Source organism: Myotis nattereri (genome assembly GCF_964212035.1).
Source record: "Myotis nattereri genome assembly, chromosome: 3".
Taxonomy (NCBI): Eukaryota; Metazoa; Chordata; class Mammalia; order Chiroptera; family Vespertilionidae; genus Myotis; species Myotis nattereri.
Genome location: NC_138077.1, coordinates 148,764,161 through 148,791,577, shown reverse-complemented (window position 1 = coordinate 148,791,577; position 27,417 = coordinate 148,764,161). Strand labels below are relative to the sequence as shown.

The following is a 27,417-nucleotide window of genomic DNA, read 5'->3' as shown; positions in this document are numbered from 1 at the left end:
AAATACAAGTTCTCCTGCAAACACATGTGTTCGGCTCTCTTCTGAATAGTCACTTTGCCTAAATTCAACCATTCATAGGATCTTCATTATTCAAGGACCAATCTCTTAAAAACTGGGGGAAATGAGATGATTACTAAAGTCCAGAGTTCTCCATTAAAATGGGTGAAGCAACTGTTAAGACTATAGCTAAACTTCCCTTCCTTCCCAGTCCAATTTCCTTCTACATTCTATTATAAGTGCTTGTCCCAGGAGTTTTCCCTAATAAACATTTTATATGCAAATTTCCATCCCAGAATTTGCTTAATAAGGAATTCAGTCCATAGTAGATTGTACCCAGAGAGCTCTGAAAATTAAAATTCTGCAAAAGGATTCTAGATCTATATAATTGGCTGCCTGGATCACAGGAACCCCACCAATGTGGGGTGGTAGTGTGCATAGACCTTGGCACAGGGTAGGTCTGCAAATATTAATCTTTATAGTGTTGCTGTTTGCTGTTAGTGCCTCAATTTGATCATCTTACAAGGCCTTGCATCCATCCTGCTATTGCTGTGGGTGTTCATTCCTAAAAAGCTCACAGCTGCTCTTTCCTTTGGAGAATTTCCCTTAACAGCCTGGTAGCTGCTCTGCTCAAGATGGAAAGCCTCCAACAATGCCTAATGGGGTACAAATATCTAGAACTTTGCTTCAAGGAGGGACAAGCTCTCATGCTGTTTGTGCCACAGAGATCCCAGTGGATCAGCTTGAAGCCATTTTTTCCCTGCAACCATATCCTCTCTTCATTTCTATTTTCTTGCCCTCTCCCACTTCCCTTAGACCCCTTCTATTGAAAGCAGCCCTCAATGAATCACATGAACACAAACCCATCACCAAGCCTCTGCATCTAGAGAGTCTGACATAAGACAACTATTCCTGCTTTGTGGTTTGGTACAGGTAAAATTTATGTGATGTTTCTTAGTGTGCTTTACAAAAAAGCATATTCTATTATTGTTAGGTGTAGGGTTATACATTTATACATTAGGCCAAATTTGTTCATCTTTTAAATATATTTTCTAACTTTACTTGACATTTTTTGTGTTATTTTTTTATTTACTGAGATTTGTGAAAATCATTTTTATGTCTCCAAATATAGAAATTAAAAACTTTCTCTGTTCTTTAATTGATTACATTATAAATGGCACTATTTAGACTTAAATCATGAAACTCAAAATTACTCACCTTATTCTCCTCAAAACAATTCAAAGGGCTTCTAATACTTAATCTACATACAGACTCTTCCCGAATTATTTTATCTCCTCTCTTTAATACAGAGTACATTATTATGATGTTTTTATTAAGTTAATATTTACTGTTTTTATATCCACTGCTGTTTTGGATCTGCATTTACTTTTGTACTGCAGACTTTATATTTAAGCTATTTTTATTTTTGCCTAAGCTGAAACATTTAGAACTTCCTTGACTTATTTAAGAAAAGCTCTCCTCCAAATATAAATTTTGCACCCATTTTTGGAAGTAATTTTTTCTGCCATACATTTAGGTTAAAAATGATATTTCACTACCTTACATTCTCTCTTTTGCACTATTGTTTGACTACCCTTATAATACAAATTATGAGAGCTCCTATTAACTCTTCCCATCATGTGAAGACACAACAAGAAAGCAGCCCTCAGCAAATCAGGAAGAGAATTCTGACCAAGAACCCCCCAGTGCTGGCATGCTGATTTGGAACTAGCAGCCTCAAGAACTAGAAGAAATAAATATTTGCTTTCTAAGACACACAATATATGGTAACTTTTTGTAGCAGCCTGAGCTAAGACAAACCATGATACTGATTGCAATCATTGTATGGGCTTGGCTTCTGGTATTTAAGTGCCACCACCTGAGCTCCATGTGCCAAGACTTATCATCCCCAACACCAGCAGGCCATGCAGTTCTGCAATGGCACATGTCTCCTTGGCTCTTGCTTATAGCATAGAGGCCACCATTGCACTTTTAAGGATGATAGGCTCTCTCTCACCAGTGCATGTTCTTATGTTTGGTAATTGGCTTCTAATAGCTTAAAAGTATAATTCAGGATAGGAAGTAGAAGCTACTCTACCTGAGATTTTTTTTATGTTTTTTAGCTGAGATTTCCAAGAGAGATAGGAAAGTGTATATCTTAGTTTTGAAGCAAATATAATGGATTGAGAACCAGGCCAAAAAGGAAAACAAGATGAGGATGCAAATTTTATACTTTGACTTAATCTAAAACTCCTAATTGTGCAGGCTGATGTCATATCTAGAAGCCTTGAGAGCTTTCATCATCTAATAGCCATTTTTAACATTTTCTTGTCATTTTTTATCATTACTAGAGGCCCAATGCATGGATTTGTGCACCAGTGGGGGTCCCTTGGCCTGGCCTGCACAGATCGGGCCAAAGCAGGCTCTCCAACATCCCCCCAGGGGTCACAGATTTAAAGAGAGTGCAGTCCTGGTGCATGATTGAGGCCAGGAAGGGATAGCTGGAGGGATCCAGGTCACCCAATCCCAATCAGCCAGACCCCAGCAGCAAGCTAACCTACTGGTAGGAGCATCTGCCCCTTGGTGGTCAGTGGGCATCATAGGGACCAGTCGAATGAATGGTCAGACACTTAGCATATTAGCCTTTTATATATATAGACTAGAGGCCCGGTGCACAAAAATTTGTGCACTCGGGGGAGGGGGTCCCTCAGCCCGGGCTGTGCCCTCTCGCAGTCTGGGACCCCTCAGGAGATAACGACCTGCTGGTTTAGGCCTGGCAGAGGGCAGGCCCAATCCCTAGGTGCAGCCCTTGGTCAGGGTCAGAGCAGGGCTGATTGGGGAGTTGGGGCGCCACCCCCTGTCATGTACAGAGCAGGGTGGATCGGGAGGTTGCGATGCCACCCTCAGTCACGGTCAGGATAGGGCCGATTGGCGGGCTGAGGCACTGCCCCCTGTCACACACAAGGCAGGGTCGATGGGGAGGTTGCAGCGCCACCCCCTGTCATGCACAGAGCAGGGCTAATCAGGGTGTTGGGGAGTTCCCCCCTGTCATGCACAGAGCAGGGCCGATCAGGGGGTTGAGGAGCTCCCCCCTGTCACTCACAGAGTAGGGCAGATAGGGGAGTTGGGGCACCACCCCCTGTCACACACAGAGCAGGGGCGATCAGGGTGTTCGGGCACCGCCCCCTGTCACACACAGAGCCCCAGGGCGATCAGGGGGTTTGGGCGCTGCCCCCTGTCACACTGATCCCGGTGCCGGGAGGCCTTGCGGCTCCGCTGATCCCGGTGCTGAGAGGCATATTACCCTTTCACTATATAGGATAGAGGCCTGGTGCACGGGTGGGGGCTGGCTGGTTTGCCCTGAAGGGTGTCCTGGATCAGGGTGGGGGTCCCCACTGGGGTGCCTGGCTAGCCTGGATGAGGGGATGATGGCTGTTTGCAGCTGGTCACACACCTTTCAGGGTGGGGGTCCCCACTAGGGTGCCTGGCCAGTCTGGGTGAGGGGCTGAGGGCTGTTTTAAGGCTGGTGGATGACTGAAGCTACCAACCTCTCCTTTTTTTCTTTTTTCTTTTTAATTCTAGTTCCACTTTAGCTCTGAGGCTTGGCTCCAGCTCTTAGTCCTTCACTGCTGAAAGCAGGTATCTGGTTTGTTTGGGTTCTATAATCGAAACACTGTGTCAACTCCAGCTCTGAGATCCTGGCTGGCTGAAAGCAGGTTTCTGGGGTTTTGTTTAGCTTCTATATTTGTAACAATGTTTCAAACTACAAGCTCAGAGGCTGGCAGCGGCAGGCGGGGAGCGTTGGAGTCCTCCATCACTGAAGCAAGCAAGCCTCATGTTTGCTTTAAGCTGCCTGGCTGCCGGCCGCCATCTTGGCTGGAAGTTAATTTGCATATCCCCCTGATTAGCCAATGGGAAGGGTAGTGGAGGTACGGCTAATTACCATGTTTCTCTTTTATTAGATAGTACTAGTGGCCCAGTGCACGAAATTCTTGCATGGGGGTGTTCCTCAGACTGACCTGCCCTCTCTAATCTGGGACCACTCGGGGAATGGCCCACTGCTGGTTTAGGCTCGATCCCTGTGGGCCTAAACTGACAGTCTCACATCCCTCTTGCAATACAGGACAGCTGGCTCCAAACTGCTCACCTGCCTGCCTGCCCGATTGACTTTAACCACTCTGCATGCTAGCCTGGTCACCACAACTGCCCCCCACCCCACCACTGGTCTGATCGCCCCCAACTGCCCTCCCTAGCTGGTCTCCCAGTTTATAATTAGCATATTACACTTTTATTAGTATAGATTAGTATTACACTTTACATTTTCTTTGTTATTTATTTATTTATAAAATTTCATTTCAGGATTCAAAAGAAAGAGTATATCATGAAAAGCATGTGACTTGATTACTCTGATCTCACCCACTTCTTCCAAGTAGGAACTGATATTACTTCTTTGAGAGCTCCTATAGATATTCAATGTGTACACATACATATGATTGCACACAGAAATTACATTTTTCCTGTAAACACATTATACACTTCTTGTGTACCTCATTTTAAAATGTATTTTTAAGATTGTTGTATATTTATAAAAATTGAGTTGAATTCTCTATTTACTGGATGCATAATATTCCACCATATGCAAATGTTAAATTTATATTACCAATTTATATAGATGAATTTATTAGTAGTTTCCAGTTTTTTGCCATTTACAGTGATAACTTGATTAATTGTAAGTATATTTATTTAAAAATGTACTGGTATGTTTTATTAAGTAAACATGCTATAACAAAGCCTATGGGCATTTATCCTATCTAATGAGGGCTAGACATTGATATCTTTTAGTAGGCACTTTTCATGTTTAAGACTTGGATAAATGAAATCAAAACGATACACACCAAAAACAAGCCATAGCATGTATCTACATTCTATACTTCATTTCAAAGGAGAACTATTTATCTTTAAATAGTGAGCCAAAACCTCTCAAAACATTACTGAAAAATTTACCAGATGCACAAAATATTGAGTCAATTTCACTGGCAAGTCTATCCATGATTTGTGTCATCAAGGGACTATTATCACTTTGAGTACTACCAATCATATTTCTCAAATGATTGATCTCTGCATTCATATCTTCAGATTTACTTTTAAATCCTTCTCTAAGCAAATCTTCTTGAACCTAAGAAAAGGTGAGAAGTAAAATGTTTTAAATGTCCATGTTTTTCAAAAATTACATTTTATATTTAAGAATTCTTTCCTTCTACTCTTAAAATTGTTCTCAGTTACACAACCAAAGATAATTTTGCAACAAGGAATAATCCTGTCTTGGACCTAAACGCTGAAAGAAAGCATAGTTTACAGTCTTACAAATATTCACATATCCATAGGGTTTTGCTAGGATGCTAAGCCTGGCCTGAGGACAAATGTACTATGTGCCAGTCATAATACCAGTAGAGAAGTAACATTAATCTGCTCATACTAATTCTCAGTCCCACTTGGAATAATATGACCAACCAAAATGCAGAAAAAAATGGGAAATTATACATATTCTAGAACTCTATTATGAACACGTACAGATAGCCAATCAGGCATTCTTTCTTTGCCATATGATAACTTGGGTAGACTCTCCATACTTGGGAACAACGCAGCAGGTTTGAAGCTGTCACATCCTTGTTTTTTTAATCTGGACATTTCTGATAGTTTATTGTCACCACAGATCTACCTTAGAGTCTTTGGGTGGTAATAGGGTTCCTGATAATAGGCAATGATCTTGGTAAAGCAAACCAGTTGATGGTAATAACAAATACATGTATTTCAAACACCTATTTATTCAGGCCAAATAAGATCATTTCCAAATAACCTAAAATATCACCTCAAACCCTATTTATATTCTACAACTATTCAGAGATGAGATGCTTGTCCTGACTACTCCAGAGTGTATGCACAGAGTAGATTTCAAAGATATTTTTTACAAAGAAAGGGAACGAACATGGGGAAGATTCAAGGTTTTAACAAATCACAAGTAGTAAATGACAGTGATGTTTCCTCCATGGTCTTGTTGTAACATTCTGCATGCCACCTGAGGTACCAGGACAATGACCATGGAGCACTACTGAGGCTATGGCAGGACTTACCTTTAATTTATGCTCCAATATCATATTCTGCTCTCTTAATATATTCTCTCTTTCCCTCTCCAGCTTCTCCTGCAGTTGCAATATATTTTCCTCGCGACTCCTCTTCTGTGCCTCCATCTGCTGCTGCTGCTCCTGTAGTTCCTGTCTTATCAGCTCCTGTTCCTTCTCAGCTGCCTCTTTCTTGGCCCGCTCCACTGCCCCAGGGAGGTTTGACAGAGGGAAGAAAATTAGGTGAGGACTAATCTCTACCCTTCTGAGCTCTGAGAACAAACAAAACTGGTAAGAGAGGTGGAAGACTCTGAACTGCCCCCTTACCACACCATCAAGAGCACATTTCAGAGTGTGATGGGAAAGGCCCTTGCTGGCTGATATGCCCTGATGGTTTCAGAGTTAGAGAGTATGTCCCACAGAAGGAGAGAAAGCTCCTTGTTTTGGGGGGTTTTGTTCTCACAGCTGTCAAAGGACACTGCAGGTACCTGACACTCATTGTGATCCCTGCCTTGCCCCTTACCTGCCAGGGCCTTCATCTCCTGCGTGAGCCCTTTGTCTGCTTGCAGGATGGAATTCTCTGTTGCTGCCTGCGACTGCAGGAACCTCTGGAGAACCTCATGTGCCTGAGGAGACAAGAAGGAACAAAGAACTTTGATTTTCACTGGGAAGAATAGTGCTGCAAAACGAAGTATGTCCATGTAATTTTTCCTTCATGATTAAAACTGCATCAGCCCTAACCGGTTTGGCTCAGTAGAAAGAGCGTCAGCCTGTGGACTCAAGGATCCCAGGTTCGATTCCGGTCAAGGGCATATGCCTTGGTTGCGGGCACATCCCCATTAGGGAGTGTGCAGGAGGCAGCTGATCAATGTTTCTCTCTCATCGATGTTTCTAACTCTCTATCCCTCTTCCTTCCTCTCTGTAAAAAATCAATAAAATATTTTTTTAAAAAAGAACTGCATCATGATTTCACAGTTTCCAAGCTCCTTGGAGTGACCAGAGCTCTTCATACTCCCTGCAGTCTCTCTCCCAGTGTTACTTTCTTCTCTTCACTCTGCGTTCCAGACAGTGAGACCGTGTTCAGTTCTACAAACCCACTGTCTCTGGTGCTTTTGTATATTTTTTTTCCAGGGAGAAATGTTGTCTCCAATTAGTGCTTCTGCTCTCCTCTGCCACTTGCTGACTGTAACTCTAGGCAAGTCATTTTAACCCATATCTGCCTCTCAGTTCAGATGTGTAAAATGTTGAAAAAAAGTATAGATGCATCCTAATGCTATATAAAGGATAATAATTCAAATTCTAGGGAAAGAGCTCAATATTATGTCTTAACAGTAAGAGTTCAATAAATATTAATTGTATTGTTATTTAATGTTATTACTTGTACCATCACCTTCGTAGCCAATTATCTCAGGTTCATAACTATGATAACCCTGTGTTAGAAATTGTCTACATGTTTGACTTCCTTTTCTCTTTTGATCTGCCTTAAACACAAAGGCTCTGACTTTAACTTGTAATTTGCCTGCCTTTGACACACTGAATATAATATTGTTGGATGGAAAATGATTATTTCTCCTGTGTCTTTTATGGATTTCAGAAATCTATATTCATTTTTGAGAATGGGCATTTTGATTCTCTATAGAAAGAAAGACAAAATAACTGGCCTTCGATGCTAAAACAGTCATGATATCCCCATGTTCCCATATTACCCACAACTGATGCTGTGACCAATTTCCAGGAGACCCTCTTGACTTTAATCTGGAGGATCCCTATGCTCCCCTTATTCCTCACCTTCACTCCTTTCCTGGGCACTTGCCAGTAGTCCTGTTCAAGCCTTTTCTTTGTTTCCATGTAGAGCTTGTGACCACCAGGAACAGAGAAAATGCCTGCTGAAATACCTTCCATCAGAGACTTGGAAAGCTGCTCAAGTTTTTCCTGGCAGTATTTAACAGATGCCTCTTCATTCCGCAGCAAGATCTTATCCTGCTTATCCTTTATGATTTCCTGAAAGGGAAGTATAGAGGGCTGTCACCAGGAGAAAGGAACAGAGGAGAAAAAATTCCAAAGAACCTGGTGGAAGAAAGTCTAGCTGTGGTCCTCATGAGAAAGGCATTCTGTTGGAGAAGGACATGGAATAAAACAGGAATTACAAGACTAGATTTACTCACAACCCTGAAAATTCCATGTGAGGCAGGGGAAACTTCTAACTTCCTGGGTCGCAGGTCCTTCATAAAAAATGTTGGTGTTGAATTTTCTTTTCTCTATGGCTCCTTGCAGCTGTAACTTTTGTTAATTCCATCTTCAATGACACAATGACACAACAAGGAGCCATAGGAGTTGAAAATAGCCTGGTATGAGAATCTGTTGAGAGACATTTGGTTCCTGAGAATGGGAGAGTGTCCTCAAGAAAGTGACTAGCCAAGGAATGACTTTTGGGTATTCAGGGCAGGCTTGAATTCAATATAAGTATTCAGTGCAGAAAGATGTCTATGCTAATTATGCATCATAGACCAGAGAAATTTTTACATAAAGTACCTGAGGTTTTTGGGGAAAAGAAGAAGAAATTGCAGTCTTTTGAACTCTGTCCCTCATAAGAATCCAGACTACTCGATCCATGAGTGAGAGGAGGACTGGGGTCAGAAAAGATCTTCCAGGTTTAATTTACAATGGAAAGGTCTCAAAGGGTAAATAAATACTAAGACAAAGTACCACAAGCTTCTTCTGGAACGCCTGGTTGTCATCCTTGAAGGAGTGCTCCATGAAGATTGCAATGGCTTCCTTCTCACAGGCTGCGTGCAGGTCCAGCAGCTCCTGCATGGTGTCTGTGGGGAAGCTCAGTCTCTGGGCCATCTGCTCGCTGTAGTGGTTGGCTGCCTTCTGAACGGCTCTGGAGTTCTCAAGCTGGGCCAGAGTTGTCATCGCATTCTCCAAACAAGGCACTGATCCATTGTTGATGGCATCCACATAAGTCACGACCAGAATCCTTAGCCCTAATAAGCCAGGAAATTTAAGGGATAAATATCAATTTATCACTCAACAGGATCCATTTATGTGAGATTACATTTCTAAATGTGTCTTTCTCTCACACACAAACACACATATATGTGCACACACACACACACACAAACACACCAAAACTTCCTTCTATTATTATTGGAGTACAAGGTTAGTTGGATATTAACAAGAGACCAGGGAGCTAATGAAATCAGAGTCCGATAAAGCCTGATTAAGTAGGAAAAAAACAGCCTTACAGTCACTCTGGGGAGTCCACCCAACTAACCAGGATGGGAGAAAAATGGCACAGAGGTAAAATTTCTATACTAAGTACCTGGGAGGTAAGAGCCAAATAACCAAGTGGAACTAAGAAGCATGTGCAAAAAGAGCCAAAATGCGGACCATAAGTGAGGGAGGGCACAAACCTGGGAAAATCTGGGAAAAGTTTGCATAGGTGAAGGGCACAAGCCCTGAAGAAGACAGGAAAGAGACTGGATAGTTGTAAAGAAAGCCTGCCCTTTCCCAAACCCAAAAATAAAAATGGGGAAGGTTCACAAATACCCCAGGGGAGTATCTGCCCACTAGCCTGCCAGCTCTCTGTCTTCCTGAGAATGTACTTTGCTTTTCACTTTAATAAAACTTGCCACTATCACGTAAAACTCCTCCTACATCAGGGTCCCTGAAATTCCTTTCACACAACACCACAGAAGAACATATTTCCTCCAGTAACACTATTGTCCCATTGACTCTTAATTTGTATGTTTCTTCAGACCACAAGGCTAACATAATTCAATATTAACCTTTATCTAACATACTAAAGGATATATGGAAAAAACATAATTTCCCATTGAAAATCTTAGCAGCAAATTGTGGACAGATGAGGCAGATGATCCTATTTTTTTCTGAATTCTCAAGATTCCCATAAATTTTCAGAGCTTTATGGGCTAATGTGCATTATTAAATTGGTCTAAACACTCAAAATATCCTCTGTATACCTCTTGCAACTCTCATCTTATCTGATAAAGAGGGAATATGCAAATTGACCATCATGCTGTAATGGTCAAGATGGCTGTGCCCACAGCAGAGGCCGAGTTCCCATAACAAGCCTTAACAAGCAATCAGCAGGGACCTGAGGCTGCATCCCCGCCTGGTGGCACTTGACAGGGGACTTCAGTCCATGCCCCATGCCCCAGTGCCGTGTCAGGGGACCTCAGGCTGCGCCACCACCCTGGCACCAAGCTGGGGGACCTAAAGCTGGGCCCCCTGCCTGGCAGGGCTTGACGGGTCTGGATCTTTCCCAATGGGGGTGGGGCCAGCCAGGTCTGAGGTATGCGCGGTTGGGCGGGGACTTGACTCTGGGTCCTGCAGTGCACCCCAGACTCTAACAAGAGGAAGATTTTCATACACATTTTACTAATTTTCTTTCATCTCTGACACTTCTATTATAAAGGGCAAGTAGCAATATTAAAATATTTCCTCTAATTAATTCCCTTTTAATGTTCATAAATTTTGTGTACTGGGCAACTAGTTCATTATAAAGAACCCCAGTTAGTGATTCATTAAGATTAGAAGATTTTTTTATATGTATGGATATTGTAGATTTTGATGATAAAGGCTGTAATTTTGGAGAGGAATTTATAAACACCCAAAAGTGTGATATACACTTGTCATCATGGAGTATGAACATCTGTGACTCATAATTCTATATAGAATCAAAAAGAAATCCTGGAGAACACATCCTATAATATATTAAAAAAATATTAGGCCCCACAAAATGTGAAATGGAGACTCACGTTTCCCAGTGACCATGATTCCCTCTCTGAGGGTCTTGATCCTGGCCTGGGTGAAGATGTAAGAACAGAAATTCTTTGTTTCTTCCTTGAAGTAAGGATCCAATTGTTTGTCCTCAACCTTCTCAATATTGGCTAGGAGGTTTTTGTCATTTGTTGGCCGGTCAAAGACAAAACATTTCCGTCTTGGAAAGAAATTCCGGATGCACTCTCTTCGGAAATTAGATATTTGAGCTTTGTGATTCATGCCTGAAAGATTAAAACAAAGAAAAACAAAAACAGGTATTACAGTAGAAGCAGTCTAAGGACAAGGGACCTAAAGATTTTTATGACAGGGATTTTTGGATCTTTGCTGTATTCTCTCTGTATAACTTCTGTTTATAACTCCTCTAGCATGGACATCCAAATTCTTCTTTAACATAAAATTTACCATGATACAACTCCAGGGAAAATTTTTTGAAGAGATCAACATAGTTAAAAAACAACAACAATGACCTGTTGCTACTATCAGACCTAAAAATGGTAGAGTATTGTGTGTATTGTCTATATTGCTTACTGTATGAATAACAAAAACATGGGTCAAATGTACGTTTTTGGTCTACTTGATCACATGGGGAAATGAAGCTATGTATCAAAATGAAGAGCCCAAACAAGACTTAATGAAACAATGTTAGAAATAACAGCAGATTATTTAAGGAAAACTGTTTAGATGCTAAAAATGAAGTGTACAGCATTAGCTCTTAAAAAAATAAAAACCTCTGAAGAGTGAAGAGTAAATGTATCTAAAATGTAATTTTAAAAAATATATTTTATTGATTTTTTACAGAGAGGAAGGGAGAGGGATAGAGAGTTAGAAACATCAATGAGAGAGAAACATTGATCAGCTGCCTTCTGCACACCTCCTACTGGGGATGTGCCCACAACCAAGGTACATGCCCTTGACCGGAATCAAACCTGGGACCTTTCAGTCCGCAGGCCAATGCTCTATCCACTGAGCCAAACTGGTTAGGGCTAAAATGGAATTTTAAGATATCACCATTAGTCTCTAAATTCTTTAAGGTAAAGAACTATATTTAATCTTATAGTTTTGCTGTGTAGCCTATTTCTCATTGTTTTTGAGAAAGCATGAACAGAAACATGAAATCAAGAGTGTATAAATCAGAAGTGATATTCCTTTCAAGGGTTCATCAGATACCTACATGCCCATGTAAATATAACCCATTCATATATTTTTATTATTTTGAAATTATAGCATGGGTAGCCCTGACTGGTTTGGCTCAATGGATAGAGCATCAGCCTGCTGACTGAGGGGTCCCGGGTTCAATTCCGGTCAAAGGCATGTACCTTAGTTGCGGGCACATCCCCAGTAGAGGGTGTGCAGGGGGCAGCTGATCGATGTTTCTCTCTCATCGATGTTTCTAATTCTCTATCCCTCTCCCTTCCTCTCTGTAAAAAATCAGTAAAATATATTTTTTAAAAAAGAAATTATAGCATGGGTAAATATGTGGAAATGGAAAAAAGCTATGATACAGAAAGAAAGATTTGACATAATTAAGATGTCTATAATGCCCAAAGCAATCTATATATTGAACATAATCCCTCTCAAAATACCAATGATGTTTTTCACATCACTACAATAAATAACCCAAAAATGTATATGAAACCAAAAAAGACCCTGAATAGACACAGAAATACTGAGAAAGAAGGACAAAGTTGGAGGTATCATGCTACCTGATATCAAACTATAATCTATGCTGTGGTTATCAAAACAGCATAGTGCTGAATAAAAACAGACATATAGATCAACGGAACACAACAGAGTCCAGAAATAAACCCACACAAATATGATCAATTAATAGATGACAAAGGAGGCAAAACAACATACAATGGGGTAAAGACAGTTTTTTCAATACATGGTGTGGGGAAAATTGGACAAATACACACACAAAAATGAAACTACATGACCTTCTTAAACCATATACAAGAATAAGCTTAAAATGGATTAAAGGCTTAAATGTAAGTCTCAAAATTACTATAAGAAAACAAAGGAAGTAAAACCTCAGATATTTTTCTTAGCAATGTATTTCTTTTCATATCTCTCCTCTGGTAAGGGAAACAAAATAAATAAACAAATGGGACTACAGCAAACTAAACAGTTTTTGCACAGCAAAGGAACCCATAAACAAATAAACCACCACCTGAATTGGAGAATATATTCTCCAATGACATATCTGATAAGGGGTTAATATCCAAAATTTATAAAGTACTTATACTATTCATCATAGGAACAAACAATCTGATTTAAAAGTGAGCTGAGGACCTGAATAAATATTTCTCCAAAGAGGACATACAGGTGGCCAATACAGGTATGAAAAGATGTTCAACCTTGCTAATCATCAGAGAAATGCAAGTTAAAACCACAATGAGATATCACCTCATGCCTGTCTGAGTGGCTCTCATCAATAAATCAACAAAGAATAAGTGTTGGCACTGTTGGTGGATATGCATATTTGTACAGTTACTATGGAAAAAAGAATGGAGGTTTCTCAAAAGAATTAGAAATAGAACTACCTTATGGGCCAGTGACCTCACTTCTGGTTATATATCTGAAGAAATCCAAAACACTAATTCAAAAGAATATACGACTCCTATATTCATTGCAGCATTATTTACAATAGCCAAGATATGGAAATAACCTAAGTGCCCCAAAACAGACAAGTAGATAAAGAATAGGTAGTATATATACACAATGGAATACTACTTGATCATAAAAAAGAATGAAATTGTATCTTTTGAGACAGCATGGATGAATCTAGAGCAGGGGTGGGCAAACTTTTTGACTCGAGGGCCACAATGGGTTCTTAAACTGGACTGGAGGGCCGGAACAAAAGCATGGATAGAGTGTTTGTGTGAACTAATATAAATTCAAAGTAAACATCATTACATAAAAAGGTACAGTCTTTTTTTTCAATAGTTTTATTCATTTCAAATGGGCCGGATCCAGCCCGCGGGCCGTAGTTTGCCCACGGCTGATCTAGAGAGTACTATGCTCACTGAAATAATTTCGACAGAGAAAGACACATATCTAATGATTTTACTTATATCTGATTCTAAAGAACAAAATAAACAAACAAAATTAAAATAGATTAATAGACACAGAGAAAAACCTGATGGCTGCATAAGAGAGGAGCACAGGAGGAGGGGAGGGGGGACCACTGTGTGAAAAAGGTGAAGGGATTAACCAATACAAGTTGGTAGTTACAAAAATAGTCATGGGGATGTAAAATACAGCATACGGAATATCCTATAGAATAAAAAAGTAATATGCAAATTGACCATCACACCCTTGCAACATGATGGCTGCCCCCATGTGGTCAAAGATGGTTGCCCCATGTGGTCAAAAGATGGTCACCACAAGATGGCTGGAAGAGAAGGGCAGTTATGGGTGATCAGGCCAGCAGGAGAGGACAGTTAAGGGAGACCAGGCTGGCAGGGGAGGGCAGTTGGGGGCAACCGTGCCTGCAAAGGAGGGAGGAACGTTTGGGGTGACCAGGCCAGCAGGGGAAGGCAGTTAGGGATGACCAGGCTGGCAGGGGAGGGCAGTTGGCGATGATTGGGCTGGCAGGGGAGCAGTTAGGCATCAATCAGCCTGTGGTAAGGGGGTAATCGGGCAGGCAGGCAGAAGTAGTTAGGGTCAATCAGGCAGGCAGGCAAGTGGGATTGGGCCAACAGGGATCAGGCCTAAACCAACAGTCAGACATCCCCCGAGGGGTCCCATATTGGAGAGTGTGCAGACTGGGCTGAGGGATACCCCCCTTCTCAGTGCATGAATTTTGTGCACCGGCTGTCTAGTAGTTCATAATATTGTAATAACTATGCATGGTGCCAGGTGACTACTTGAAATATAGTAGGGATCTAGTGGGATCTAGTTGTAAAGTATGCATTATCTAACCACTATGCTATATATTTGAAAATAATACAAGATGATATTGAGTATAAACTACAATTGAAAAATAAATTATTTTTAAAATAAAAAATCTATGATATATAAATTATAATTATATTCTGATAATTATCAAAAATTACACAAATGGATAGATTGAAAAGACAAACCATACTTCTTCAGGCTTATTAAAACATAAAGTCATTTTTATAGATTACATATGTATAAAGACATTAAAAGGTTATATACCCATTTTAGATGAATTATATCTAATTACATGAAAGATATTTTTTCATGAGATAGGCTTTTCATTATAATTTTATGCCTACCAAGTATCTGATCAGCTGTTTTCCTCATCATGGAAAAGCAGAAACTAAAGTAATAAATATAAGTGTCTGGTCTTTAGAAGGCTTTACCACCACTGTATTCAATGTTACAATTGGATTCTAAATGACAAGTGTAAAGAACAAATGGGTTATGAATAGTTTTACTCTACTTTAGGCTCTACTTTTCTTAAGTGAACTTAAACTGCAGTCCATAAAGCTTTTCAACCTATTCTCAGCCACCATTTCTGCAGACTTATAGTCTCAAGTACAAACGCAACTCCAATCATGATGTTTAGTACCTCCCATCTGTTTTGGACCATCCACTGCCCAGCCATGCTCTGTTACCTGGAACCAGCTTCAAGGCATTCTCCAGGTACTCATCTTCTGTGATAGGGTGACCATTTAACTCCAGCTCCAGGGAGAAATCCCGTACAGCCCAGATAAAGTCTGGAAAGAAACTCACAAACTCTGATGAATCTTCTACTCCTTCTGGTGTAGGGGAGGACTTTGCCCTGACGAGTTCTGTCAGCTCTGTCACGTAACTAGTACCTGGCTAAGGAAAATAAAGTTTCTACTCATAATTCCCACATTTCTCTGATTAAATATATATATATATATATATATATATATATATATATATATATATATATATATATTACAAACACTCTCTTTTACTCTGGTTCCTTTTGGTCTACCAAAGGTAACTAAGTGAGAGGGAAGGAGAAACTGACTAGATCTCCATTCCCATCGAAGCCATGACACATGGAAATTGGGTTCCTGGAAGGATACTGCAGCTGCTCCAGGGCCTGGTGGTTGATGGTGCTCAGGCTGTTGTAGACAAAGCTGCTACACAAAAGCACGGCCAGGGCAAAGATCCACGAGTCATTCTTAGTGTCGCCCTAGAAATACATTAGAGCAAGGCATTTAGAGGTTTACCCATATAGAAATTCATTCAGACACTAAGTCTAACAGTCATTCATTTTATTTCAGGTAACTTACTCACCATGCAAACAAGTAAGTTTGAAGATGGGCATAAATATACATATTAACTTTGACAATTATAAAGACATTTCTTGTGACTATGATTCTTTCATATATAAAAGGATTTTGTCATCACAGGGTTTTCTTTTTAATGAATTGGATGAAATAAAATAACCTATAAAAATAAATTAGTGCAGCACCTGGTGTACTATTAGGTTCAATGAACAGTGTTAGCACATATTTATTCTACATATATTTGTTGGTCATGGACTATATAAAATATTTCATAGTTAACATAACTGGAATGTATTCAAGAAATATTTATGGGAAGCTACTGAATATTTCTACTGTTGTTAAAAATGAAAAGCAGTTTAAAATGACAAATATTACTTTCATGATGACTACTTCAAAGCATGACAAAGATCTATAGCAAGGAATATAACAAGGATAATATCTATATAATGCTGACATCAATATAACATATATAAGCATTGAAAACTTTAGCTATAGTAGTAAATGAATGGCAGGAGGGAAGATATGAACAAAAAAACTTGTATGCATATATGCAGAAAACATGGACACTGACAATAGCATGCTGAAGGCCTGCTCAGGGGATAGGTATGGGGAAGAGGTGGTATATAGAAGGGGAAGAAGGAAAAAATATGTAATACTTTCAATAGTAAATATAAATTTTAAGAAGTATTAAGTTAAAATTTACAAGTCTAGCATGGAAGAACAGAGTGCTGAAAGATGAAAGATTTTATATAACATGAAGTCTTCCTCAGCATCTTGATTGAAAATCAAAGACTTAATAGGGTGTGAATTTGAATAAATGAAGGTATCCTGCAGGTGGGAAGACCCACAGAAGCAAAAGTAGACATGGCAGCACACAGATGTCTTTTCAATAAAAATAGAGTTATTTGATCTGACGTGGAACAGAGGGTAGGTCAAGAAGTTAAAGCTAGATAGTGAGCCTAGTGCAACCAGATGAAAGACCTTAAAGGAGGGGTTAATTTGTATACAATACAGCAGGTCTAAATAATGGCACAACACAGAATTTTGTTTTATTATAAACACTGTCTAAAGTTGCTCCCCAGATCAAAAGTGGAAAATACCTAGAAAATTTTGGAATGAAATGCTGATTTGCTTATTTACATTCCAAAGCCCAATTTAAAAAATGATTATAATAAGAAGTGGCACTTATGACACACAATAGGTTATTTAGTCAGCAAGACTATTTGATATCCTATCTAATAAAAGAGAAACATGGTAATTAGCCATACCTCCGTTACCCTTCCCATTGGCTAATCAGCAAGATATGCAAATTAACTGCCAGCCAAGATGGTGGCCAGCAGCCAGGCAGCTTGAAGCGAACATGAGGCTTGCTTGCTTCAGTGATGGAGGACTCCAAGTTTCCCCGCCTGCCTTGCTGGCCTCTGAGCTTGCAGTTTGAAACATTGTTACAATTATAGAAGCTAAACAAAACCCCAGAAACCTGCTTTCAGCCAGCCGGGATCTCAGAGCTGGAGTTGAAACAGTGTTTCGATTATAGAACCCAAACAAACCAGATACCTGCTTTCAGCAGCGGAGGCCTAAGAGCTGGAGCCAAGCCTCAGAGCTAAAGCTGGCCCAGAATAAAAGAAAAGAAAAAAGAAAAAAAGGAGCGGTTAGGAGCTTCAGTCACCCACCAGCCTGAAAACAGCCCTCAGCTCCTCACCCAGACTGGCCAGGCACCCCAGTGGGGACCCCAACCCTGATCCAGGACACCCTTCAGGGCAAACCAGCCGGCCCCCACCCATGCACCAGGCCTCTATCCTATATTGTAAAAGAGTAATATGCCTCCCAGCACTGGGATCAGCGGAGCTACAAGGCCTCCCGGCACCAGGATCAGCGTGACAGGGGGCAGCGCCCAAACCTCCGATCGCCCTGCGGCTCTGTGTGTGACAGGAGGCGGGGCCACAACATCCCTATCCGCCCTGCTCTGTTCATGACAGGGGAAGGCACCCCAACCCCCTGATTAGCCCTCCTCTGTGCCTGATAGGGGGGAGCCTCCATACCCCCTGATCGCCCTGCAACTCTGTGTGTGACAGGGTGCAGCGCCCCAACCCCCCCACATGGGCCCTGCTCTGTGTGTGACAGGGTAGAGCCATAACCTCCCCATCAGCCCTGCCCTGAGTGTGACAGTGGCGGCGCCCCAACCCCCTGATTGGCCCTGCTCTGTGGGTGATAGAGGGCAGCATCCCAGCCCCCCCCTCCCACAGGCCCTGCTCTGTGTGTGACAGGGTAGAGCCATAACCTCCCATCGACCCTGCCCTGAGTGTGACAGGGTGCAGCACCTCAACCCCCTGATCTGCCCTGCTCTGTGTGTGACAGGGGGTGTCACTGCCACCTCCCCATCGACCCTGCCTTGAGTGTGACAGGGTGCGGTGCCCCAACCCCCCAATAGCCCCTACCCTGAGTGTGACTGAGGGTGGCATCGCAACCTCCCGATACGCCCTGCTCTGTGCATGACAGGGGGCGGCGCCCCAACTCCCCAATCAGCCCTGCTCTGAGCCCGACCAGGGGCTGCACCTAGGGATTGGGCCTGCTCTCTGCCACCCAGGAGCATGCCTAAGTCAGCAGGTCATTATCTCCCGAGGGGTCCCAGACTGCAAAAGGGCACAGGCTGGGCTGAGGAACCCCCTCGCCCCCGCCCCCCCCAGTGCACAAATTTTTGTGCACTGGGCCTCTAGTCCTTTATAATAAAGAGCTAATCTGCTAATTATACTGGACAGCGAAATGACCTTCCAGAACAACCTGTGGAACAACCAGTGAGTGGGGGGCGGGGACAGGAGCCTGCGCCCCGAGGCCAGTCATGACGGTACTAGCATCCTCCCCGCCCCCCCCCCCCCCACTTCCACAGAGGCAGCAGGAGAGGCAATGGTGCAAGCCAGTCCAGTCCTGGAGCCACGCCATCCACGCCATCCACAGAGGTGGCTGCAGGAGAGAGGGCCTAATCCACAATTGGACATCTGCCAAGGGCTCCCGGGCTGCCAGAGCAATGTCTGACTGCGAGCTTAGGCCCCATCCCCTGGGAGTGGCAGGTGGGCATCCCCCCTGTGGGGTCCTTGACTGGGAAAGGGCGCAGGCCAGGCTAAGAAACCACCCGAGTACATGGATTTTCATGCCCCGGGCCTCTAGTATAAAAATAAATGCAAAATTTTAAGTATTCTTTGGGTAGAAATAGAAAGTTCTAGAAATTTAGGTACTAGTTCTAAATAAGTCTCAAACTAAGGCAGAAAAGGAGAAATCATTCATTTTACCCTTTAGTAGAAAACTAAAGTATCAAAAACCCATCTTAAAATGTTGTAGGACAACCGCATGCTTTTATTGAACCATTTCACTCAGAGGTGTCTCAAAGTCTTCCAAAATGCTTGGTGAGTACTTGGTGAACTTCACCAGAGGACTGCAGACTCATTGAGGGCAGGGCTTTTACATGGGTCACTAGTATCTACAGTACTAACCTGGAGACCTGGGAATATGGTGCTCAACAATTGTTTACTAAATTGAATAAAATTATTCACGAGTGCCGAGAAATAAAAGAAAATTTACTCAATGTACCATGACACCTTACCTAGAAATAAAAGTCAAAAGACCAAGAATTTGTTGATATATAGATTTCTAGATTTCACAAATAGATCAAGAAGTTAAGGAGTTGATTATGAGACTATCCAGGTTGAAAACATTTTATCTGTGACCCTCTGCCTTACCTTTTCCACATCGCCCAGGCCCTCAGTGTCCAGAAGGACCAGAGTGCAATCAGGCTTACAGGGGTGAGGCACACACCACATCCAGATGCCCTTGGTTTCAGACTGCACCGTAGAGCCCAGAGGGAAACCTATAAAGGAAGGGGAGACCCAGCCCACAGTGACAACAGACAATCTAAGCAGCCAAGGGGCTACAAAATCAGACTTTTTGGAATGGAAGTACCTCAGAATATGATGGTGCATTCTCTATTTTGTAAGAATGCTTTACTTTGTGTGTCATCTATTTGAAGGAGGAGATGAATGTTAACTGTGAAAATGATACCCAGAAAGAGCTCAAAATGGAGGTGAAGTGCATCCATGAATCAGACATAATAAAGGTCACTGAATACCATAATAAGAGCATATTAAAGTATGGTCCAGTAAAGGCCGAATAGAAGTGGATAGAAGAGAGACATCTAACAAAAAAGAAATTCAGATACTATTTTTCCAGTCAAAGTGATAAAAATGGCAAATGGTGTGGGAGAGGTTGTTAACAACAATGGGATGTGAACTCACAAAAATCTTTAAAGATGGTGATAGATATGCAATTATCTTTATATAGTCATGGGAAAAGCAAATTTCTATAGAGAGAGCAAAACATGTTATGACCAAGAGAGGAGGCACAATTTCAAGACCCCAGTGTTGGCACAGGTAAAAGAAGGAATATAGACTATGCATTACTAGGAGGGGTTTTCCTTAACAGGAGTAAAACCTGAATATGGAAAGAGAATATATTAAAGTAATAATTTAGTGAGGATAATTAAACTTAGAAGTTTTTTTTGTTGAGAGGTGTGTAGTTCTCAATTCATGTAACCAGGGAAGAAAACTAATAAGCTGTCATATAGTTAGAGTAAAAACAATTGGCCTCGGCCTAAGATAATACCATTAAGGTAGTAATTTATTAGTAAAAATTAGAATTAGTAGATTGGTTTATTGAAAGGAATTTTGTTCTTCATGTGACTAGGGAAGAAAACTAAGAAACTCTGATACAGCTAGAGTCAAAGAATTGTCCTATGCCTGAGACACCACTCACCGTGATTCTGTCCTGCAAGCCGATTCATCAAATAGGATTTGCCTGTACGATATAGTCCTGCAATGGCCACGACCACCACTGGCTGAGAAATCTGGTCAAGAATCTCTAGAGCTTCCTGATTCACTGACAGCTGCTCATTGTTATTTTCCACCAGGCAAATGGGGGCCATCATGTTGGGTCTAGAAGCCATAGCAACCTGCCAACCTAGAAGAAATCCCAGTGGAAATAAGCTTACAATGCTATTCTCTGAAGCAGAGTCATGCGAAGCACCCATCAATTAAGACAGTGTGCATGTTCTACTTTCCTTCTGGCACAGTAGCATAGGCCAAGCCCTTCAGTGAAAAATTCATCTATTTTTGGTTCTATACTTATAGTGAATCTCTGGAAGGGCCAACGTGTTCCCAATGCTGTGAGGATCTTAGATTGAATGTTACTGCTGCACTAGGCAGTCACATCTTGTAATGCATTTGAGTGGCTTTACCCTATGCCAGGGTCACTACTGAGAAGCAAATCCATCACCTCATGTGAACATCCTCTCCCCAAACTTAAGGTTTAACCAGCCGCTAAAAGGATGTTGAGGAAGAACCTGTTTGGGACCAGAGCAATCTGAGGACACAGCCAAGAAATTTTAAGCCACAGGTTTCATGCATTGCTGGAGGCTAATTCCAGCCAGCAGGTCTTAATTATGCAAGAAGTTCATCAGAGGGCTGATGGAACTTGGGGCTTCAGCAGGGCTGAAAATCTGCATGTTATTACCTCCTGCTGAACAGCTGTATGCATTTCCCCTAACCTGATAATCCTTTACTGTTTACCAAACCTTACCTTTGATATGTATATCTGCTTTGCTATAGGGCAAATGTGGGAGTGAAAAGCTCTGGGCTGGAGATTCGGGAGCTTAGTCACTAGAACTAAGTTTCCCACTGGCTTTCCCCAAAATACCTTACAAATTCTAATTTCTTCTCTAGTCTCTTCATTCATTTATGCACAGCCCTTCTCCAGATTCCTGAACCCTAGTAGCTGCAAGGAAAGTCAAGACTGACACAATGCATCTCACTGTCTCGTGGTCCTAGCTGTTGAGAACAGCTGTAGAACTAGTGATGAGTATGACTAGTATTCATCACAGCCTGAGGTTTTAGGTGGACAAGTTGTTTTGACAAGTGACAGACCAATAAAATATAATATCTATGGCTACATTTATGATACTGAAGGGACTGAAGGAGTTTGGGGTTCCAGAAGAGAGACAGCTTTTGATTTTTCTCCTTTTTTAGAAGTCTTCAAAATACTTTTGGCCACAAAGTTTAACAGTCATCCCCTGTTCAGAGAAACTGAGTCATGGGATATTTATTTTGTTTTTCAAAATAAAGTGTGCATCAAAATTTAAAAATAGACTGATATTATAAACTAATAAAAAGCATATATTAATAAAACAGTCAATAAAGAATATCAAGAAGACCTCACAAATTCTTCATTCTCTATGTCCTGTTAAAAATATACGTGTGAAAATATCAAGTGGGTGTGCATAATTCCTGGACATGTCTGACCTAGGACTTTGTTAGGACAGAGAAAGTAATTCTTATATTCCAGGAAGTGCTGTGCTGGTCCTTCCTAATTTTCAGACCATACCAAGAATGAAGCTGAGCCAGGCAGTGTCCTAAGCAAATTTGAGCCTGAGCAGTGAATTATAGCCTTGTAAGGAGACAGCCTGCTCCTTTCCCAACTTTTAAGGATGTGACTGGGAGCTGGGGGTGAGGCCACAATCATAATACAGCACATCTGTGTCTAGCCCCCTTTCTTCTTTCTTTCTTTCTTTCTTTCTTTCTTTCTTTCTTTCTTTCTTTCTTTCTCTCTCTCTCTCTCTCTCTCTCTCTCTCTCTCTCTCTCTCTCTCTCTTTCTTTCTTTCTTCCTTTTTCTTTCTTTCTCTCTCTTCCTTTCTTTCCTTCTTTCTTTCTTTCTTCCTTTCTTCCTTTCTTTCTCTTCCTTCCTTTATTTCTTTCTCTCTTTCAATCTTTTTTTTCCTCTTTCACTTTTTCCATTCAATAAATAAAGTCAAACTAGAGCTCTCTGAGCCAAGTCTGCTCTTGAGGAAAAAAAAATTAAATTAAAAAAAATTAAATTTAAAATGTTGTGTAAGCGGTGAGTCTAATGTGGAATTAGAAAAGGACCACAAGTCCAACCTAGTGCACATTACAACGAGGAACGCTGAGCTCATGCATGAAGAAGCTGCCCCCATGCCCCACCCCATCCCATTAAGCAGCCAGGAGAAGACCCTAATCTCTCCGCTCTCCGTACACCCACATTGTCTGCTCCACTCGCTGCTGTCCTGGTTATGTGAAGTCCTGCTAGGCTGTCACCTCACAACTACCACTGCTCCTAATGGGGAAGCTAAAGCCAGCAACTGAGCCCTGCAGTCCAGGCTACCAGGCTACAGGGGTCCCTACCTCTCCATTCCTCAGTCCATTTTGAGTCAGAAATTGAGAGGCTTAAGCTCAGGACCAAGCTGCTTGCAAAAGAAAGTTGAATTCCCACTTCTGTCCCTCAGCTCCTCAGGTCAGTGTGTCACAGAACAACTCCCAGGTCCTTCTCACTCCTCCTTGCTCCCTCTCCTCCTCCCACTTTTCTGTTGTTACCTTACAGAAGTTTAAAAAAAAGCTGAGGAATTTTGTTTTCATTCTTACAGAGGACTCAGCAAAACAATTGAACCTAAAACCAATCATTGATGTAATTTTTTGGTAGGGTCTAAACATGTGGAAACTGCAGATAAAAACCCAGCTTAGACCTTATAGTTATTTTTAATAGCTGATTAAAATATGTGAGAATGAAGTATTTCATCTAAATACCACTTTATAGAATCTTTGGAATACTAAATACAGTTCATACAATAAAAGAATGATTTAATATTTAAATTGCAGGGTAAGGATAATCTCCCTGTTTTTACAATGTCCCACAGACATCAGGGAAATGTGTGAGATGGGGAGGGGTAGATGGAGGAAGTGACTGCAACAAGGCTTCCTAGGAAAGGACAGGTTTGGTTCCTCAGTCACAGAAAGGACTTCAGCCCCTTCAAGCAGGTGATGGAGGATGCACTCCTCCTGTTCCCAGGCAGGGCTCTTTGTGCAGCCCGGGAGGGTGCCCAAGAGGGAGCAGCCCATCCCAGGAACAAGCTGTGTCCCCTGCCCTGCAGCAGCCTTCCATCCAAACAGAGGGGCTGAGCTGCCTCCAGTTTATAATCCCTCCAGCCACCCCTCCTCTGCCCCCACCATCGGCCAGCTGCCTCCAAGGCTGACAGTGAAAAGCCTTCACCTCCAGTGCCAGGTGTGCTGCGCTGGAGCAAGCTTTGTTATTGTTGATGTTAGTTAATAAACATGCGCATGGAAAGCCAAGTCTCTGAGCTAACTTACCTGTCTCCTAAGCTGCAGACAGTGGATAAATTCTCTCCTCTCACCTTGCTCCTTCTGTGTCTGGCTCCCCGGGGTGCTCACAGTTCTCTTTAGTAACTGAAAATCAAGCTGGATATTACGGTGAAACAGTTTTCAGTGTGGTTAAGAACCAAAACCGAAAGGACACATCCTTTTCTGGGAAGTTGTGCTGTTGTTTCACCCCTTTCCCCTCCTCCCAAAGGAATGAGATGGGCCAGGGTGGGAGGACTTCCTTATCCCACACCCAGCTTGGCAACACCTGGCTGGCACCTCCTCCTCATGGAGCTTGTGTTCCCTGACCCCACAGTGAACACAGCTGCAGGGCTGAATGTGAGCCAGTAACAGTAGACTGACAGGTCTGCAGCCTGTCTCTCAGAGGTACTTTGAAAAGGCAATGTTCTTGTTGTTTTAATTTTATGCTAAGACTGCCTTTTCCTTTGTGGCTTTTTGGAAAACTCTTATTATTAATTTATCCTTCCTCATTATCAATAACTGTGTGCATAAATCTCTTATTTTCCCAATCAAGAGATAGTCACTAGTATTTTGTAGCATATTCTTCTATGGTGGCTCTGTGAGGGATTGTAAGGGTCCTGAGTTTATATTTGGAGTGTTTCTTTAGATGAAATAACATAAATATGCAAACTCAAAAGTGAACATTCAAAATGAACAAAGAAATCATAACCATCAACAAGTTTTTAAAAGTTGGCAAGTGCCAAAAGTATTATCTGTATTCTGCTTTTATTGTCTATTAAGTTTCATTCCCCATATTTGCATTTTCATCTAAATAATAATGCAGAAAAAATATGTAATTGTACAAGATTCCACTCTATTAGACTATTTAAAAAAAAACTGTAATCAAAGTATTTTTGTTATACCTGTTGTCTTCTGGACAGATATAGGTAGGAACTGTGTTATTAGAACAATTTGGGGTTAGTTTCATTGCTTATTTTTCTCTGCCTAGAATTATCTGAGTTGGTTTCTTTGTATTTCAAATCTTTGGCTTGATTCTTGGGATCCTCTTGTCTGCTGTTGGATCTCTGTATATTATTCTTTATTTCAGTCAATGTATGCTTAATTTCTAGTTGGTCTTTTTTCATATCCTCCGGGGTCTCACTAAATTTGTCAGCGGTTTCCAGAAAATTTTTGAAAAACCTTATAACCATGGTTTTGAACTCTATATCCAGTAGTTTGCTTTCCTCCATTTCTGTCATTTGTGACCTGTTTCTTTGTCTCCTCATATTTTATGCTTCCCTGTGTTGGTAGAGTGGCTTTGTGTGCTAGGTGTCCTATAGGGCCCAGTGGCTCAGCCTCCCCAATTACCTGAGGTGGACACTCTTGGTGCACCCCTTTGTGGGCTGTGTGCACAGTCTTGTTGTAGTTAAGCCTTGATTGTTGTAGGTATCACTGGGAGGAATTGACCTCCAGGCCAATTGGCTGTGAGAATCAGCTGTGTCTGCAGTGGGAGAACTATGCTGAAGACACCCTTCTGGGGCAAGACTTGCTTCAGTGCGGCTTTGGTGCTCACTTAGTCTGCCCCCTGAGTATGTCCCTCATGGATCTGAGGAGTTGTAATCTGGATGGTCCCACTCTGACCATTGGGTACAGTGGCTCTTGAATCTAAGGAGGTGCTAATTTAGCCTCTGCCTGAGGCTACCCAGCAGGAGCTATGAAGAGATTTGCAGATTCCCCTTCCTTTTTTGGGGGTTTGGAGGTGCCCAGATGAGGCCCAACTGTGAAGCAATGCAAGCTTCTGTGGGGCCTTGGGCCTTCTCTTGGAAGTTCTGGGTCTGTCTGGCCCAGCTGCAATTTGTTAGGTAATTTTCAGGTTGCAAAGGGCCAGGGCAGTCATATGCAAAAGCCTCTGCTGCAGCTGGGGTGGGGCAGGGTCTCAGGGAACCAACAGGGTGGAGCAAGCAGCTATAGCTGATCCTCAGCCCTGCCCTAAGGGGCCCCGCATCTCAGTGTCCCGGTAATTGCTGCAAGCACCTCTGAGGGAAAGCTGCCCTCAAGTTCTGAGTTCTGCCTGCTGCCAGACAGTCCAGTTTCTTCCCATATGAGTCCTGGGTCCCCAGAGACTTCCCAGAACTGGAGTTCAGAGCAGTCAGGGGCTTGTGACTCCTTCCCAATTCAGAAAGACAGACGCATCCTCAGGTGCCAGCCCCTTTCTGCGCGTGCTCGAGCCTCAGTACCTCTGCACTTTACTTCCACAGCTCCTCTGAGTCTCGGTGTGCTTTTCTCTTTCCTTCTAGTTGTAGAATTTCCACTCAGCCAGCCTTCCTGTAGTTCTGGATGATGTCCATTTTGTCTTTTCGTTGTATTTTTGAAGTTGTTGTGGGAGGCAGCAATTTCCGGTGTTTACCTATGGCGCCATCTTGGTTTCTCCTCAAAGACTTTTAAATGTTAATTCCACTTTCATCAATATGTTTGGTTGAAATCGGCTCTTTGACAACATAGTAAAAACAAAGTAGCAGCAGCTAGATGTTAGATTTATTTTTATAGATTTATCATAAGTAGATTACTAAAATGAAATACTTGTTCCAAGAAAGCTGTTACATTGAATAGAATATCAGAACATAAATTAAAAATCTGAAAATTGAAATTTCCTTCTTTAATATATGATATAATATTACTGATTATGTTCTCATGGGAATGTTTGTCTTTTAAAATGAGATTATATCTTAGACTTCTTATTTTCATGGTTGTAACATAATCATAATGTGTGATATTAGTTTATCAGTCTTTATAACTTGTCTATATTTGGGATTTTTTAATTTTGGCACTGCTATTGTTTTCCAGCAATACATAGTGGTACATTTCACTGATACATGTAACATAATTGTGAGGCCCATTGCCTTTGCATATTTAAATATGAACAAAGTAAGGGTCTCATTTTTGGATAATCTAAACTTTGAAGGAGGTAAATATAAAATAAAGCAAGAAGTGATCAGTGTTAAGAAATGATGGTAGAAAAAAAGTGCTTGTGTCTACAAAAGCAACAGTTATTTATATTAGGAAGGGTTAGGAAGGTTTATAGA

At 41.6% G+C, this 27,417-nt stretch overlaps 1 protein-coding gene across 1 annotated transcript; it reads right to left on the bottom strand.

Moving 5' to 3' along the window:
• Nucleotides 1-3,571: 3,571 nt before the first annotated feature.
• LOC308516719 (guanylate-binding protein 6-like) lies at nucleotides 3,572-24,503 on the bottom strand. The gene is made up of 11 exons (XM_081087778.1): nucleotides 24,365-24,503; nucleotides 20,966-21,169; nucleotides 19,897-20,024; nucleotides 15,956-16,065; nucleotides 15,512-15,708; nucleotides 10,901-11,146; nucleotides 8,823-9,103; nucleotides 7,905-8,117; nucleotides 6,640-6,742; nucleotides 6,129-6,322; nucleotides 3,572-5,173 (listed from the first exon to the last, which is right to left on the bottom strand). The coding sequence occupies exons 2-11, from the start codon at nucleotides 21,153-21,155 to the stop codon at nucleotides 4,946-4,948; spliced, it is 1,890 nt and encodes a 629-aa protein (XP_080943904.1). The 5' UTR covers nucleotides 21,156-21,169; nucleotides 24,365-24,503; the 3' UTR covers nucleotides 3,572-4,945.
• Nucleotides 24,504-27,417: the final 2,914 nt, after the last annotated feature.

What these genes read in the sequence shown, in the direction of transcription:
- LOC308516719 (XM_081087778.1), bottom strand. Translation starts at nt 21,155, where the DNA reads ATGGCTTCTAGACCCAACATGATGGCCCCCATTTGCCTGGTGGAAAAT. An exon ending in CGTTCCAGAAGAAGCTTGTG is followed by an intron (nt 8,118 to 8,822) that starts GTACTTTGTCTT and finishes CTTCCCTTTCAG; the next exon opens with GAAATCATAAAGGATAAGCA. An exon ending in TGCCCAGGAAAGGAGTGAAG is followed by an intron (nt 6,743 to 7,904) that starts GTGAGGAATAAG and finishes TTGTCTCCTCAG; the next exon opens with GCACATGAGGTTCTCCAGAG.